We start from the raw sequence: 19,414 nt of genomic DNA, 5'->3' as shown, positions 1-19,414 counted from the left end.
AATAATTGGCTCCATTTAAAATGCTTTCAGATGGGGATCACAGTAGACCCCGTATCACTATGCATGAGCTTGCAAAGACCATAAGAATACACAAACACTACTGTAGTCAAGCAAATTCCAAAACTTAGCTTTAGCAGAATGAAAGTGTATCTGTCCACCAAAAACTGGCGTAAGGAAGTGTATTCTGTTTCCGTATTGTTCTAACCGATTCGCTGAGAGGTAGCTTAATTTCTTCGCCAAAAAAGAACGAGCCGCCAATTCAACAATGGAAATAAAGGTTTACCCGTTTAAAAAGATTTTATACACTTAGTGGGATTTTATGGTGCATCATTACCGTTCTCGCAAGGTAAATTCGCATCACAGCGTACCGTTGCAACTAGAGTTCTACAATGCTGTCCGATTCCTGCAAGATGTCATATGGCTGAAGTGACTGGTCACAGGGCTTCAGAGGACTGCGAAATTTGGCCTTATTGCTGCATAGTAACGTCCTTAGAGACCAGTGCATTTTCCCGTCACTGAAGGGCGATTCTGTAGGGTAGGTCTTTATCAACGAAGCAGAGGTGAATGACTGGGTGGCAGACTTTTCGCTTCTAAAAGGAGAAATTCGTTTTTACCAAGAAGGAATCCAAAATCAACCTGAACATTGAGAAGAGATTGTCAATACCTGGATGACAAGCTTTGCGATGATCAGCTTTTGGCTTCGTACAAAAATAAACGTTCAATAATTTTCCGAAGGCGGCCATATTTTTCCCAACAAATCGAACTCATTTAAGAAATTCTAGGAATGGTAATGAAGTGCATATTTTATGAGAGATGGATTTAATTTCGTTTTTAACATTTTAGTTTACGTATCTAAATGTTTTCATTAAAAATGTATCTTTCCATTAAATCACAAAGACAAAATTCAAAGCTAGTAATAAACTTACGAAGCTTATATTTTGTGAAATGAAATCATTTCTTTAGATTATAATTTTGCTAAAAATTATAACTGTAATTTACCTAAATGAATTAGTTTGTTACTGTACGCCGCATGCGAATTAAAAGCTACTAGCCATTACGAAGCTGTCAGGAATTTAACTGCAGGAGCAGACACTGTATTTTTAATCCCACGTGTTATTTGCAGTCAATCTAATCTAATCTTTAGCTTTCATTACTTCATCTTTTACTTCATTTTATTTCCCTTGGAGAAATTTAGACTTCGCACAGGATTTCCGACATCACCTATTATGGAGTCAAGTTCATCACGTCTGAATTCTTTGGCACTGTTTTACGGAGTTCAAACTTCTTCCTTAATTTAACACAAGATATTCTCGAAGCATTTAACTTTCCCACTGTTATCTTAATGGGAGTTAATAAAGTTTTATAGCAGTGTTGCGCTAAAATTCTAATGCATATAAGACTGTTATCCTAATGTTTGATACATACTCTAAGGTAAAAGAATTTCTTTTACATCGCATAGTAGCGTTCCGATTTGTTTTTGGCTTCGGTTTTTTCCCCTTTCTTTTCTACTACATCTTTTGAAAGAAATAGTTTTAGTGGTTGTTTACTCAATTTATTCTTATTCACTAAGTTCAATTCAATTAGCATTTTACAGTTTGTTCTTTCAGTTTAGCTAAATGCTTCACCTAAGAAAGAAACGATGAAAAATCATTCCGTAAAAATTTCATCCTGTTGCGATAAATTTCACTTCACTGGAAATGCAGATTCCATGAAGCTTGCTTATTTTTGCCAGCTCCCTACAAACAGAACATTAAAGGCTACTTAATGAAGTATTGTTTTCGATACAACTTATCGAGTACTTCATTTCAGCTATATATTTAAACTCATACATCTTTAAAATCATCCTCTTGACGAGTCTTTTTTTCTTGCTTTCATTGAGAAAAGAATGAGACCTTATGGGATTTCCAGAAGTTCCCTTACTATCAATAGCATATGGAAAGTAAGAGGTAGACGACCCACTTTACGACGAACTTGTAAAGTTTACATACCACGAGATCTTCGAGACTTGGACACTCTGCGTTTACCAGCTACTTACGAAGAGGATCATTTTCTTGTGCAAAAACTTAAAACGTTCACGAAACATAAATTGCATCATTTTATATTAGTTGTAGTCATCGCCTGTTACTTGTACGCTGGAGCGTTGCTCTTTCAGTTCTTGGATACCAAATGCGAAGTCGAAAATTCTGGAATGAATGTTAGCGCCCACAGGGAAATACTTTTAAGGCAGATCTATAATGTATCGGTTGCAATGATAGAAGAAGAAAGTGATTGGATGAAAACTCTGAAAACAGCTATAGAGCTACATGAATCCAGAGTCCTACGGTACAGCAGCGAAAAAAGTGTCGTTGAAGAAGCAGGCACTCGTAGAATATTGAGCATACGAACATGCATATTCTTCTGTTTTACTGTAATTACTACCATAGGTAAGTGATAATTTATTTTATTTTATTAATGAAAGAATGTTAGTTGTTTCTCCAAAGTAATATTTATAATGTTTACTCTTAGAAAATATATTGCTTTCATGTGTTTCATAGAAACATAAGAAGTGACAGATCAAATCTAATATAAGATGAATTTTAATCTTTCCTATGCGTCTAAACATAAAATCTCCAACTTTAGAAAAGCAAATATATTATACAGAACTAGAACTACATAATATGTGATTTTTCTATGAATGTAATACACTTGAGATGTCTTAGCGCTTGGGTTGCATGCCTACAAATTTAATACTAAGAAAAAATGTTAATTGTTTTTTAACTAAATGATGTAGTAAAATCCTTCCTAACTATTTTAAGCTATACCTAAGCACTAAATCATCACTTTCAGCTTCAGAAGTACAAAAAGGAAACAAGTTGCACGCTTCAATATCCTCTTCTTTCTGCTCATGCTCAACCATAAAAGAAGTGTACTTATTATAGAGCTGGCATGGCAACACTGCGGCTCGCTAGGTGCTTGAGGCTCCTTGGCCTCTGAAATGCGACTCTGTTGCAAGAAACAGCAGTGTTACTTATGAAAAATAGCTGTATTTTGAAACATATTTTATGTAATATTTCTTCCCCAATTAATAATATAATCAGTTTCTAACTTTATATTATATTTTCAGTAACTTAATCCATTTCAAATTAATTTCTTCTTACGCTCACAAATTAGCTAGTTAATAGTTTATAATATTGAAGAAAGGTTTGCTTTTAGCTTAGTCAGTTCCTTCAAATTGCAAGAATAAATATATGGAATAAGGATGAATTCAGAAATTTCAATGCGTTAGTATCTATTTTAAGACCCAAAAATATTCTCGTTATTATCACAGCTTAAATAAAAATGGAACCCAGTTCTCAGCATCTCAACGTTTAGACAAGGAGTAGCTCTGCTAAATCATTTTTCTCTACCAGTCAGTCATTTGCTGCGTTTTGAAGCTGATAAAGAAGTGACACTTAATAAAAATATGTGCTCAGTATATATTTAAAAGAAGAACGAGAGAGAGAGAGAGATCCCTTTCCACCCTCTCTTTCTGTTCGCCGCATTCGTTAGAAGATGAAATGAAGCCCCAAAACAGTTATCCGATTCAACATTAAATCGAATAACAGGTGCGTTACTTTCCGCATTTCAAAGATTATCGTAGGAAGTCCACGCAAAATGTAAAAGTGGCAAATTAGATGAAGCATTTAAAAATATTTATTTCAATAGCTACAACAGGATGGTTGGTAAATTCAATATTTCACATCAGATGGAGCCTGACTGTCGTTTATCAGGGCACGCCAACTACACACTGGGTAACTAAAATTTCTTAGCTCTTCCAAGAAATGCTTCATTATGAAGAACTCGAAGCAATATTAGCTATGTCTGATAGGCAGGTTGTATATCTTCTGTCAGACGACTATCAATAGATTCGTAATTGTCAATATAAAAAAAATTTTACCCGTGATAAATTCTTGAAAATTGAAAGTAGGGCACATTTTAAAAATTTGAGATTACTTGTCATATGTCCAGAAAACTGCTAGTCCAATTTGTGAAATGGTGTTAAGCCGAAGAATTATCAGCAAATATTTTTATCTGTACATTCCCTGCTTCCATATGTGGGATTTAAGGGATCTGAAAGGAAATGTGTTTAGCCTTCAAATTTTTCAGTTAATACAGCATTTCTAACGCTATCGAGAGCAATGATGACACACTGTTTAACAGAGTTTCCAAAACAAGCTGACACGTACTCAGAAGTTATTTGAGGCCCAAAGAAGGCATTTTCAAGGTTTCTTTTATTGAAAAATATATGCTCCAAAACATGTCTTCTAACATACATTTCGTATTTCATATCGCAGTACATTTATCGGCTCGCGCAGTCCTTAAATCTTAGCGAGCATAGTCTGATGATTCGTGCAGTCATCGCAAAATACTTCGCTACTGACATAAAATACACTATACATCGGAGGAAAGCCAATTTATAATGATTCATATTGTACTTCGCCTTTGTGAAACATTACATAAATCACTTTCTTGTAAGTATATATGTATATTTACATTTCCTGGTGGTTAATAAAAAAATAGTCTAAAAGTAAGATTTTCTTTGCGTTTAATACTGCAATTGCATTTAATAGTTTGCTTAAATACACAGTTCGAAAACTGTATACTTAAATAGAAATGAAATATACGCTCCAAAACATGTCTTCTAACATACATTTCTTATTTCATATCGCAGTACATTTATCGGTTCGCGCAGTCCTTAAATCTTAGCGAGCATAGTCTGATGATTCGTGCAGTCATCGCAAAATACTTCGCTACTGACATAAAATACACTATACATCGGAGGACAGCTACTTTTTAATGATTCATATTGTACTTTGCTTTTGCGAAACATTACATAAATCACTTTCTTGTAAGTATATATGTATATTTACATTTCCTGGTGGTTAATAAAACAATAGTCTAAAAGTAAGATTTTCTTTGCATTTAATACTGAAATTGCATTTAATAGTTTGCTTAAATACACAGTTGGAAAACTGTATACTTAAATAGAAATGAAACAAAAATTCAAGTATAACAGAATCAAATAGATTGGAAGTATGTCATATACACACTATGATCAATACCTTTGTTCAAGGGAAAATAAAAAGGAAGACATTCTTCATTATTTCGTTGAGGCTTACAAATGTCAGCATCGTTTTAATAAATTATTAATGACAAATTCTGCAAAGGTTTTCTGCCTTTGGGGAATGACTTACGTGCCGTACTTTCAAGCAGAAACTAGTTTTTTATTCATGTGGTACGTGGAAAAGCCACAAAACTCCCATGCTGGTTGTATTATAATTTATTAAGCCTGTTTGCAAATAAGAGGGAAATGTTCATGGCAACGATAAGTTTCTTAAAGAAACTACCGTTCCTGACTAATATAAACAAAAATTACTGAATATAAATTATTAAATAACTTTGCTCTTTGACTAATAATCTATGCTCATCCTTCAAGCAACATTTTGAAGTTTTAATTTCTCAGGAAGTTGAGATATCCCATAAGACTTAAGGTAAAAAGAAAGCAGCCAACTCTTTTTGCATACTAAAATGAAAACAAAACCCAATAAGTATCTCATTTTCCATTACACTTCATTAGTTGCTGATGCAGATGATACTAGAACATTTCATGCCATGCATTTCTGATGATGTCAGAATCATGCTTTTGAGGAAACCAACGAATAAAATCAGAATATATATATATATATATATATATTTATATTTATATATATATGATTAATTTCTCTCGCTCGCTCTCTCTCTCTATATATATATGATAAATATATATATATATATATATATATATATATATATGTATGTATGATTCATATGCTGATGACGACAGAAGTGACATACATTTTACAATTTATATATATAATGCTTTAGGTGTTGAATGATGACATAGATGGCATATATTTGAAAATATATATATATACACCTTGTGTGTGTAATGATGATTTAAACAACTTTAACCTGGAGTAAAAACTACTCCTTTGCTTGAATAGCTACATTAGTACTTTTTATATTTTTCTAATTAATTTAGACGGAGAAGAAAGAAGCAGCGGTAGCAAGCTGGCAAGGCAGAGAGAAAGAATGCAACTCTTCAAATGAGGGTTTGCTTAAAACTGATTCGTTTATAGGTTCACTTCGTTTTGATTGGTTGTTTGAGTTTCAGGTCGCAAAATTTAAAATTATTATTGGCTAAAGTGTTATGTAAATCCTTCAGCATAGATACACGTCTTATTTTGATACTTCATCTTTCATTTATACTCCATCATTATGAGAGGGATTAATTTTAAAATGACAGCTTAGAGGGATTTATTATAAGCAGTAATTATTTTTAGGCTTGAAAACGGAAGTAGCCAAATTAAAAGAAAAGAGATACCTTGTATGCGAATGTTGAAAAGTAATACCGCTAATTTTAATTAGTCTTAATTAAACGTGAAGTTTGTGTTGATAAGATATCATTAACGAATTGCAGTCTGCTGTGGTTAGAAAAATGAGATATATATAATATAATGTATTTCACCCGCCTTCTTAACGAGCCTTCGTGGTGTAGTGGTCTGCACGCTCAGCGCGTAATTGAGAGGTAGGCGGTTTGATTCCCGGCGAAGGCTTGCATATTTTTCATCTTTTCTGCTTCCAAAAATTACCTAATGTATCTACAGTAAGTCAGATCTCGCGAACGGGCTGGCTGCATGGGTGTTTTCGTGGTTTTTTCCATGTGTAACGTGTATACGAGCCAGTTTCCCTTAGAAAGTCCTCCACGAAAGCATCTCTCCCCTTAGGCAGATAGCCCTAGTGTGCTTTGCCATAATCAAATACACCAACACCAACTACAGTAAGTCAGCGAATTTGTAATTTTAGACTAGTTGAGTGGTTTTAAAACGCTGCCCTAATACTGAGTTTTTAAATATTCAGCTTGGAATGAGTTTTTGACAGCTGCCACAGAGCTAATTACTTTGATAAGGTACACTGCAGAGTGGAGAATTTTAAAATTTAAAAAAAAAAAATTAAAGTTCTTATTCATAGGCCTTTATTATCAAAACGGCACAAAATGCAAACTTAATAATATTCTTATATAAAATATTTACACACCAAAAAAATCAGTGTTTTTAATGGGAGGATGAGCCTGATGCTTTAAAAGAAAATGTTTATTATTTGCTTCAAATTAGTGAAGCTGAAGCTTAACCTCAAATCTCCTCTGTCAATGATTTCCAATCTGGTTCTTTCTTCTTTTTCCCGTTGAAACCCCTTTCCACGATGTATGAAGATGCAAAATTTATCAAAACCTTCCTTGCGATAATTCATAACGTAGGCTAAGTAACAGGTATGTCTCTATAAAGTCATAATTGTTGATATCCCTTTTTAAACTACGCTTTAAGTTGTTCGTGCTTTTTCCAGACAGTTCTTTTTGTAACATGACATCCGATTCTTCAATGTCTCCGCCTGGCTTCATAATCAACTGTGGTATTTCCATATTCAAAACATTACCAAACCTGTTTTTAAAGTCTGTGTGAAGGGCATTTAAATGCTGAATATAGGCCAAAATGTCATCACTCTGGCAGTTTGTCTGTGACAGACTAGGAAATTGGGAAAATTTCCGCCGTCCAATGTTTTGCTTCTTTAAGTTATAAGGTATTTCTTCGCCTTCTTAGCATGCCTTCGCGGTGTAATGGTCAGCACACTCGGCGCGTATTCGAGAGGTCCGTGGTTCGAGTTCCGGCAAAGGCATTGCTCATTTTTCCCGTCTCTTGCTTCGAAATAACTTAGTGTCTCTACAGTAGCGCCCGAGCTAAATAAGGTGTTGGATGCTGATTCTCCACCACCAGGATTTGGCGACTGGGTGCCCTAATTCCCAGTCGTGCACCCTTAAAAGGGTGAGTGTGTAAGATACTTCTCCCGCCTTCTTAGCAGGCATTCGGGGTGTAATAGTCAGCACACTCGACGAGTATTCGAAAGGTCCATAGTTCGAGTCCCGGCAAGGGCATAGCTGATTTTTCCCGTCTCTTGCTTCGAAATTACCAAATGTCTCTGCAAAGTTAATACTGTCAAAAAAAGCTGCAAAAATGAACTTGGTTTTTATTTAATTTAGATTGTCAACTTGTAACTGCAAATTAACCTCATTAAATTCAGTAAACAGATATGTTAAAAAAGCCATATCTGGTTTCTATTTGATTAAATGTTTTGAAATGTGATCTTTACCATCCAAAACACTTAAAATAATCTGAAAAAAAAATTTTCAAACAGAAGCCTTTTGACAACCAACGCATTTCAGAGTGAAGGAGTAATCGATGAACGTTCTCGTCATTTTCTTCGCACAACTATTTACATAACCTAGAATCCAATGCATTGTTCCGAATGCGTTTAGGACGAATTGAAGAGATTGATGCACTCTGCCATTAAAATTTTTAGGAATTAGAATAGACAGATGACGCAGTGAATTGCAAACACTATGGGTATATTTTGTTTTAAATGGTTTATAATAGCGCCCAAACATGGCAGGTGTTCCATCTACTGCTGCTGACATTATATTTGAAGGGGGAAAAAAAGATCGTTTTTTCTATGAAATAATCTCTTAAAACATTGAATATTGATTCCCCTTTAGTGTCTGTTGTGAAAATTCTCTCGAAGAGCTCTTCTTAACGGATGTCTTGGTCCGTAACATAATGAACGCATGTTAATAACAGTGCTTCATTACCAGACAGAGTTGACTCTCCAACCGAATGGAGAGATATCTCATTTGTAGATAATTACACAAAAAGCTTTCAGTATCATCACTCATTTCATCAGTTCGTTTCTGAACTATGTTGTTACTTAACGGAATCCGTTTGAGCATATCATATGCAGGTCTGTGCAGAGCAGTTTTTAAAGCCTCTTCAATGGCTGGCAAAATTAGCTGGCCTTAGATTGTATGCGGCTTTCCTGATTTTGCTATAAGAAGTGACATGTTACAAGACACCTGCAAACCATCATCGTCCCTTTTTGACATCGAATCGAACATATTGTCCAAAATGGGTACCATTTAAAGTTTACTTTCAGGGTTTGAAAGTAATTCAAATCTTTACCTGTTTTATCAGGGTTGATACTTTCCCAGATGATTCTCCAACTTGGATGGTTTCATACAGCCATTGCTTAAAAAGCATTGTAGAATAAAATTCACATGGGCAGGTGTTTGTCCGACAATGATGAAACTAAACCGAAATTCTAATAATCAACGCTATACTTCCTACATTTCCTTTTAGATTCGGCCCTGTTTAGTAGCAGTTATCTGTAGACAAAAATTAAGCTACTTAAAATATGATAAAACATAGCAATTTAAAACCGATTCCCATGCAAAACCTGATTTCAATCTTTCGTTAAGTATAAAGGGTGCCTTTTTAAAAGTTGGCTCATTATTTTTACCAGTTTGTTGTACTTCCTTAAATAAAGTTATTCTGAAAATTTGATTTTATACAAAAGTGTTTAAAAAAATTTAAATCCCACCTTGTGTCCACTTCAAAATGTCTTAATACGTTTAAAAGCAAAACGTAACTACTTGCTCGATCTAAACTGGGTTTTACTTGTTATAATTCAGTTGTGTTGATTATTAAAGAGGAGCACTTCTTTCGTCGTAGAACATAGACAATTCGCAGAGATGTCCTCTTTGTCATTTTTAGATGCAACCGCTTTAAATTTTAGAATTTCACGCGATTATAAACATGGTAGGCGTGTCTAAGCAATCAGAGTAACTACAAAAGGAATAATTTATTATATATATATAATTTACTGACTTTTTCTCAAAGTTCAAAGAAGATGACTTTGATGTATTTTAACTAGTATGTACCCAACTACTTATTTATAATTTTGAAAAATATTTGTCATCTTTCTTCTTCTCAAAATTCAGAAAACATCTCTTACACTAGTATTTATAACTGACGAATTGAACAAATCCGCGCAAGCAAAAGTGATGCAAATCTTCGCCGTCTTTACAAAGCTCTAGTACATGTCTAAACAAGCGGTACTACTGAGCGTATGCGTACAAAGCCTTGCCTCTGGTATCAAATGTGAAAATATTTACAATTTGCAAGTACTGTGGCCACAGAATGAATAGGTACCTGCTTACACAAGTTTATAAAATATGCTTAATTAATATACAATTAGTTAATTTAGTATATGCCTATTACATAAGTAAGTATTATGTAAGTATATTGGTAAAATCTGTTAGGTGCATTATGGCATCTACGGAATGTCTAAATTTTGGTAATAATCTACTTAAATGAGATCCAGTCTTGTAGACATCTAACATCTCATGCAACCCATTTTTCAATTTCGTTTGCATTAATCTATTCCAGATAGACGTAGACCCCTGGAGGGTCCATACAGATCCCTTTGGCTATCTATTGCTCTAAATTAGAATTGAACCATAAAGTAAAAAAAACACTCCATACGCTTGAATTAATGACCAACTCTTAAAAGGGGCTGGAAACAGGTTGCTAATTAAAACGGCAGAGTTATACACTTACAGGAAATTGCATTCCTAAGCTAAATTATTTTATTGCTACGGCTTTTGATCGTTGTTTTCACGCATGTAATAATCATATTTCTTTATTACTTAGGTTACGGGAATATCTCACCCTGTACGGATGATCGTTGTTTTCACGCATGTAATAATCATATTTCTTTATTACTTAGGTTATGGGAATATCTCACCCTGTACGGATACTTTTAGAGCGGTTACAACGCTTTATGCTGTGTTTGGTGTACCTCTGATGATTTTAGTTTTGGCTGATTTAGGGAAGTTGTTCACTAAAGGTATTAAGTTCATCGTACGTCATTTACAGAGATTTTACCAAACTGGTACTTTCAGACAATCAAATCAATCTGATATAACAGAAGACAAGCCTTTACAAGTACGTATACCGCTTTTTATATTTAATATTTATCTGTTACTGATATTTTAATTAATTCCTTAAATATATTCTAAATTAATTTTGCAGTGCGAATAGCTTCTAAGTAAAGGAGGGTAACTTGAAATATAACAATTCTTGAAAATATTTCTCTAGGAAAGGGAAACTTTACATTGCAAAAATTTGATTGTGTTGTTATTTTCTGAACTTTCTAATATTTTAAACAAAGTTTTTCTTCCTTTATATATTTAGTCTCCTAAGATTACAAATTAGAACAGTGATTTTGAGTTTATAAGAGTTTTTCAAACTTTCCAAGAATTAAGGGGGAGAAGTTTTTCGTTTATTAATGAAACCAAAAAAATAGAAAAATCCTCAGTTCCTTATGGAAAATTTATATGACTACTTTATTGAACAAAATACTAACAAATAGTCACAAAGCATTAGTCAAGATTTTATTGCAATTAACTCACGTATCGTTATAGCGATGTATATACTGGGGTTGGACAATGAAACTGAAACACCTGCATTTTATTGTGTTTATCATTATTAATACATCGTTAATGCACTGTAGACTCTCTTTTAAGACGCCAATAGCACTTTTTCTTGGAAATGACAGATACGAATCTTGTGTAATCGTTTAAAATATTTTATACATTCCTCTGACAAAACAGTGACTACTTAACTTCATGATGGAGGAGAAGAAAAATAATTTTCAACTCGGTCTCCTATGATAGTCAGACAGGTTCAGTGGTGTCGAGATGAGGGGATTCCGCCGCTACTTTTACGATTTGAACTGTCGAATTGTAATCCTGATTCTCAGCACGTTCTTGGAGATACATTTCTTGAAAAACTGGATGATCTTCGTCTTTTAGAATGCATTAAGTAATCCTTGACAGTAATGTTAACGTCAATACCAATCAGTATTCCTAGAGACTTCCACGATACTGAACCCACATCATCATCAATTTACCTCTGTGCTTCAATCTGGGCACGAGATAGTCGGATCAACGACTCTGAATGAGTTCTTTATTCATAAACTCTCCCAGAAGTCTGAAAGACAGTGAATATGTACTTATACAGTGTATTATATGTACTTACTTATACAATCTTTGAATAATAAAAATTTTGCATTTCCTTCAGACCAGGTTTTGCACTCCTAATACCCCCAAAATCAGTATCTAGCATGATTGCTATTAATCAAAGGCTTTGTTGTAGCTGACGGTTCTGTATATTAATCCTATGAAGCTCTCCAGAGACAATTTTTATATAAAAGGTGAATTCAAGAGAATGTTGAGTTTTGCAGTGTGTTTAGATCAGATCTTAAACAGGCTCTGTGTTAAAGAACAGCCTTTCACACTTCAGAATATGAGAGAGAAATGCTTAGGCATAAATTAAACAGTGTATAATCAAATTAGTCACATTTTAAGACTATCTTGCATTTTAAATAAATCTGTGATGAACTGCACAAGATAAAGTGGAAGAAAGGCAACTTACAGAAATACATCCACTATACATCCACCAGCAGTGGATATATTAGTCAGACTATGAGCAGTTAAGCCCAGCAATAATATAGCCTTTTGACAATACTTTTTTATTCAAACCCAATTCTGAACATGCTATGAAACCTCAGTCCGAGTAAATGTTCAGTTGTACGTTAGAAAATTTATAAAGAAGATTAACTAATATGGTTGCTTTTCATACACACTGGAACAAAGATTACTTGCTCGGTGTAATCAAGAAAGTTTGTACGTTGAATATTAAAGAAAGTTTTTTCGCGAACAGAGCTATTAGTCAATGGAATTGGCTCATGATTTCTAATAATTATTACTATCAGATCCTTAGAAAACCATTTATAAAGGCAAGGTTTGTATTTAGGATGATCGTATCTTAGTGTTATAAATGATAACGTAAGCTTCCCAAAACTTTCAAACCCTTAGTGCAAACGAATTTGAATTAAAATTTTTGTTGAATTATTTCATATATAAAAATAAAAATGTTCAGAAGAAAACTTTAAATTCACCGATTACTTCGTAATTTTTGTAGCATTCATTCCTATTTAATAAAAAATACATCTTTTGATAAGAAAATGGCCGTAGGCTACATTTGTATAATTTATTTAGCTATCCACTGACATTCAGTGGATCTAATCTAAATATATAGTAATAACTAAATAAGTCTTCTAATCTAAATGTATAGTAGCAAGAATTAATCTAAATTTTTAAGTTCAGAAATGAGGATTTTTTTAAATATCCACACAAAGGCGAAAAAGTATTTTTATAGCCAAAACTACCATAAACAAAAGACTCACTTGGCTTTTTAAATAGTTTCAATTAACAAAACACAATTAAGATAAAACATTACAATTAAGAGCGTTATAATTATACATTTAAGTTACAAAGTAAATCTCGGGGAACAACATGCTTAGTGTCTTGAGTCCAGTACATCGACTGACTGCTATAGTCTTTGTTGGCCGGTGTTTTGTCTCGGCGGCCGCTAGGTGGCGCTCGTTGAGCCGTGGGGTTACATTTTTGATTTGCTGTATACTGTTAGGAGTCATTAATAAATCCTGTCATTTAGAATTAAAGATGGCTACCAGTAAAGAAGTTCAAAATAAAAATATATTTTACAAACAAAAATTTCTTTCACTCCTTCAAGGCCAAGAGCAATCCAGTGAAAATGATAGAGAAAAAAAGATAAACTGTAATTTATCTGAGTAATGTGCGAACAAAAGTTACGAACTTTTAAAATCATATCGAAGAATGCTAAAGGTTGTGCTTGGCATAAAAGAAAAAAAGAATAAGTTTGTACTTTCTCAACACTTTTTTTGTTTAATTTCCATTACAGAACAAATTTTACAACAGTGGCTGATGCAAGTTATTAAAATAGATTAAAATCTTTAGATGTTTCCATTCTCAAAATTTTAAATATATAGTTTAAGAGCCTGAAATGTGGTTCAAGGAATCTAATTCTAATTTATTTTATAAATACCAATTCCCCAATTTTAAAATGTTTTAAAATGTAACCAAAATTAGGTGCAAGTTTATTTACATAAATGATTTTAAATACACAGATTCTGTTTATTGAGCTACATTATTATATTATGATCATATGTGAATTACTGAGCTTATATTATTATTTTCAAGACATCTTTATAAATTTACATTAAAGTGATACACCATGAATTTAGATTATATGCGGATATAAATTGATTTACTTGTGATTAATCAGATGTTTTTTCATTTTATTTCAGTATATGACTGTATCATGGAGAACAGTAAAGCAAGATAAGATACCAGATAAAACTAAAGACGACATTTCTATTCAAAACCTTGCATCCGAATATCATTACAACCAAGTGACAACATTAACAATTCACAATGATGATTTATATAAAAATCTTGATTTCATGAACCCAGATGAGAAGAATCATAAGCATGTGGAAGTTGAGGATGACTTCACTCTGCCAGTTAGTCTGGCAGTGGCCCTAGTCTTAATATATATGGTTGTAGGAGGTTTCTTATTTGCTCTATGGGAGAAATGGACGTTTTTCGAGGCATTTTATTTCGTTTTTATTTCAATGACAACTATAGGATTTGGAGATTATGTTCCAACTCAAGAGGAATATATGATGGGTGCTTTTGCGTATCTTGTGCTCGGCTTGATGTTAACTTCAATGTGCATCAATGTGATACAGGAGAAACTTACTGCAACATTTCAAAAAGCCAGGGTGAGGATAGGAAATAACACTGTTTTAAATGTAAATGCTTTACTTCAAGATGAAGGTCATAAGTCAAGAACTCCGAAATCAAACACATGTGATCCGCAGAAGTGTTATGCTTTCAAAATGGCTCTTCATAAAGATAGTTTTAGTAGCATAGAACAAAACTCACTTTCCCATATGCGCCCATCAAGGACACAAGTAAACATATTAGAAAAACTCTCTGAAAATGATACAAAAAGTGATTCTGGGAAAGAAATTCAGTTAAAAGTTCCTGTTCTAAACAGATTTACATTTTATGATTCTCCTTATAATACAATACAAGATGAAAATGATACGACAAAAAGTGCAGATATTATGTTGAAACTTCCTAACTCAAATTTTTCTGCAAATATATAAAATATATGTTAAACCCCACTATACACATCTTATCTCTCTAGACATAACACGAACACAAATTTTAAAAGCAAGTTATTTATTATTTGATTACTATTCATTATTATTTGACTATTATTACTTTTTAACTATTATTCATATATTTCGCAATGTGGAACCAATTAAGTTTCTAATAATATATGCAACCAAGATTCAGTATAAAATATAACTTTTATTCTGTAAGAAATATTTTCGGAAAAATAATTCTAAGACAGTATTATTAGATAACAACATTCTAAAATAAAAAAATATCAAACTACTAATAATTTATTGCAGAATTCTAATATTTTCCCCCCTCTCAATATGTGCATTAGTAGAAGGAATTTTAATATTTAATCATTCTACATAAGGAGAAAAGTAAATTATAATGAAATACTACATTAGTTTAATGATACTGAAACTAATGAGAGATTATTAAAACCAAAATTAAGAAAAAGAGTAAACGTTATACAAACGCTTTTGTAAGTATGCAAGTAAACGCACTCAGAATAAATTTAGTGTGAGCCTAGAAACACTATAGAAAGAAAGTATCTTCAAGTACAAATTATTAAGTTTTTATATAAATGAAAAAAAGGCTATCTTTATATATTTAAAGCATGAAAAAATATGATGAGAATGGGTCAAAACAAGAAAACTGGAATGAAAATAAACGGAAATATGCAGTTAATTAGAGAGGGAAAAGTCCAAATACATCAGTTACGGAGATAACATAAAATCTTAATTGGATACCTTTAAAAGAAAAATTTCATAAAAACTGCATAGCATGTGATAATAAGCATCTTGTTTCTATTATGATTTGAAGTTTCATGTCGCTGATAGAACTAACATAGTTTATGTAATCGAAAGTTAAATTGTAACGTTTCTTCAAAACGTTTTAGAATATTTATAAATTTAATTGGTTTTATATTGTGCCCTATTTCATTAATTAGAAATAAAATTTTTGTATATAAATATAATATTTATCAGATAATAATAAACTCACATGTACAATTTTTGTCCCTATTGATTGCCTTATTGATTTTTTAGCAGAGGGTAGTACGTTACATCAAGACTAGTTGTTGGTTTCGTGATAACTAATATCATTTAATCACTATCTGCTAAATGAAAACATTTAAATATTTTTAGGTTTCAAAAGTTATAATAAATATTTTAATTGTGAATTTGATGTATGGCTTAATCTGCAGTATAACTTATAGAAATAATTCTATTATTATTATTAGTCTTAAAAATGATTGTTAATGAAATATATTTTATTTATTCTGTGTCAATGAGCATTAATTTTCAAAATTTCTTTCATCTTTCTTCATGAATTCATAATTTAGCAGCTAATGCAGCAGAAATATCATTCACTAAATATTGAAAGATAATCTTGCTATCAGTTTTAAATTTTATTCATTTTAATTCCCCAGTACTAATAACTGCCGCTTAAGGATACGTTTCAGATTCTTTGGAAAACCTCGAAAGTATTAATTTTACTTACACTGATAACAAAATTTCAAAGTATAAAAAAGATATGCAAATAAAATTTTCAAACCAAAAGTTAAGGATTCAATAATTTTCTGAAATAGCTCTCAAAAAATGCTTTGTTACTGTTAATAAATTTACCTTTCAAGCTTATCTGAACAGCATTTAATCACAGTATATTTGTTTGATCTTAACGCCATGTAAGTGATACACTTTAGGTGAATTACATCAAGTGTAATTCAGTAAAATGTATCACTTTTAGAGACATTGGGTATTTTTTTTTGGAAGCAGGAAAGATAAAAAATGATAACGCCTTCGCCAGGAATCGAACCACGGACCTATGGAATACGCGCCGAGCGTGCAGACCACTACACCATGAAAGCACGCTAAGAAGGCGGGAGAAATACCTTATATTCTCCTCCTTTTAAAGGGCGACTGGGGTAGGGGACCCAAACGCCAAATCCTGGGTGTGGAGAATCATAATCCACCACCCTTTTTTAGTTCAGGCGCCACTGTAGAGACATTACGTTATTTCGAAGCAGGAGTCGTGAAAAATGAGCAACGTCTTCGCCGGGAATCGAACCACGGACTTCTGGAATACGCGCCCGACGTGCAGACCACTACATCACGAAGGCACACTAAGAAGGAGGGAGAAATACTTTATACACTTACAGAATAATAGCATGCTTTTTGCAAAAATCTAAATTTTTATGGAAAACTGTTCGTAACTTTTATGAAGTTAATCAGTTTGAGGGTCATTCTTTCTTAAGTTGCTAATTTTAGAGAACTTCAAATTTGCAACATTTATAACTAGTGGTACTGTCGTAACACCTACATCCACTGATTCCCAATAAGACCAAAGAATGACCGTAACATAGCAAAATATAGTAATTCAAACACTTTCAGTATTGCTGCCTTTCTCACAAGTATCACAATGGTAAACACTTGAATATACCACTTCAAAATGATCACCCTTCATAATTAAACGTTTATGTCTTGCTTGAATGCTATAAATATACTAGCCGCAGAATCCTGTCACAGATTCAAAAGTATTTGACTCATCTTTCTTCATTTTCGAGCCTTTATGTCTCAGTCAAATTCGTTTCTTTCTGCTTCAAATATTATTTTAGTCCCATTACAGCCACTTTATTATATATTTTACTTTTTAAAAAATTAAAAAAAAAAAAAAAAAAAGACTGATTTTTATTCTGACATCCCTTGAAATTGAATACTGACTGTACTGCACGGTATAGAAATTACATATGTTTGCCACTCGTCTTATTCAGATTACGTTAAAATGTCAGAATCTCTTTCTTTGATAAGTGTACAAGGCAGATAGAATATGTGTTAATGTACAGTATTTTTCGTTATTTTATTTCGTAGTACAATGTATTTTATTTTATGTAAGAAATATTTTATAGTGCCTATTTTATCAATTAAACTTGAGCGTTATTTACTGTTTTACAGTAATAAATGTTAGCTCTGTATGTAGGCATTTTACATTAACATTCTTAAGTGATAAATCTTGGATATACAAGATTACGTACATCTTGGTATCAAATATTTGCCAATGGCAATAAACGTCAATTAATCGGTACCAATAATAGTACAGCTATTCGATCTTTGCCTTTTTTTCTCTCGTTCTGCATTATTGCGCGTTTTTCCTCACTTTTCGAAACAAAAAGATTAATGATTTTCCTGGTAAAAGGAAAACAAAAAAAAAAAAAAAAAAAAGAGAGATTCATCTCAGCATACGAAGTTTCAGACCGATGTAAACCACATTGCATAAAACAGTTTTCCTTCTTCTCAGCGGAAGCAATATTCTTTGATATCAGTTTTCTATAAAACTTCTTTAAAAAATAACCCGTGCCGTTCATTTAATTGTTCAAATCCAACCGTTACTTACTAAAACTTACTAGCTTCTAAACACTTTTGCTTTTTGGAATTCACATTCCCATTTTTAAGATGATTTCCGTTAGGTACACACTTTTGGCTCTAGCGCTGTTGAATTATTTCAGAAAGTTCTCCTTTCCTATGCGTCGTTCAAAAATAAATAAATAAATAAATACATTGGTCCGCAAAATGAAGAGAATTTCCAAATTATGTCTATTTCAACAAAACGTATTAAACCAAAGGTACTAATTATGCCAGAGAACAGCTGTTCAATTATTCAGAATCGAATGCGTAAGCGTACACGTATGTGTCTGTTGAGGTGTAATTGTGGAGGCGATATAAGCGCACGAGTGGTTTTCAGCTATTTGTGCGCCCGGTACTCCTTCACGGCTTTCACGGTGTTTCTCGCAGAAATTCGTAAATTTTATGATGTGTCAAGTAAAATAAGCAGCCACGAACGTATGGATGACGGAATGAGATGGAGAATTGGAGGTAGATCGGAGGCTAACAAGTCAGAAGCGCAGGTGGATACAGAGCTCAATGTAGCCCCCCAACGTCGTCTGAAATTTACAGAAACAGTTTCCGAACACTGGATCTATATCGGAAAGACCCGGACAAGGTCGACAAAGATCCACAATGACTAATGAGGATCGTTATTTGGCACTTTCAGTGAGGTGACGCGGACTGCTACAGGTTCACAGCTGCCACGTGAGCTGTATGCGGCCACTGAAACCCGAGTTTCAAGCTCTACAGTTGCCCGAAAGCTTTATGACAGAGGACTACATGCCAGAAGACCCACTGTTTGTGTCCCACTTACTGACGCCCACAAGAGAGTGCGTTTAGCATTGTTCAGACAACATGCGCCTTGGACTTCAATGGAGCAGCGTTCTTTTAACAGATGAGTGGAGATTCAGCCTAGACACTGACTTTGGCGTACTTGTATCTGTAGAGAGCCTGGAACACAGTGCCAAACCTACCTTATCACGAAGAAGAACCATTACGGTGCTGCAGGAGTAAT

General features: G+C 33.2%; 1 protein-coding gene across 1 annotated transcript; it reads left to right on the top strand.

The window, feature by feature from the left end:
• Positions 1–1,284: 1,284 nt before the first annotated feature.
• On the top strand, positions 1,285–16,469 carry LOC118183886 (TWiK family of potassium channels protein 18-like). Its single transcript, XM_035353495.2, has 3 exons — positions 1,285–2,423; positions 10,672–10,889; positions 14,137–16,469. The coding sequence occupies exons 1-3, from the start codon at positions 1,886–1,888 to the stop codon at positions 15,001–15,003; spliced, it is 1,623 nt and encodes a 540-aa protein (XP_035209386.1). The 5' UTR covers positions 1,285–1,885; the 3' UTR covers positions 15,004–16,469.
• Positions 16,470–19,414: the final 2,945 nt, after the last annotated feature.

The sequence above is a fragment of the Stegodyphus dumicola genome, chromosome X1 (genome assembly GCF_044657685.1).
Source record: "Stegodyphus dumicola isolate Sdum_Otavi_A_Nest chromosome X1, ASM4465768v1".
In the NCBI taxonomy this organism is placed as follows: Eukaryota; Metazoa; Arthropoda; class Arachnida; order Araneae; family Eresidae; genus Stegodyphus; species Stegodyphus dumicola.
Note: the sequence above shows the minus strand (reverse complement) of the source record. Positions and strands in the feature narration are given on the sequence as shown.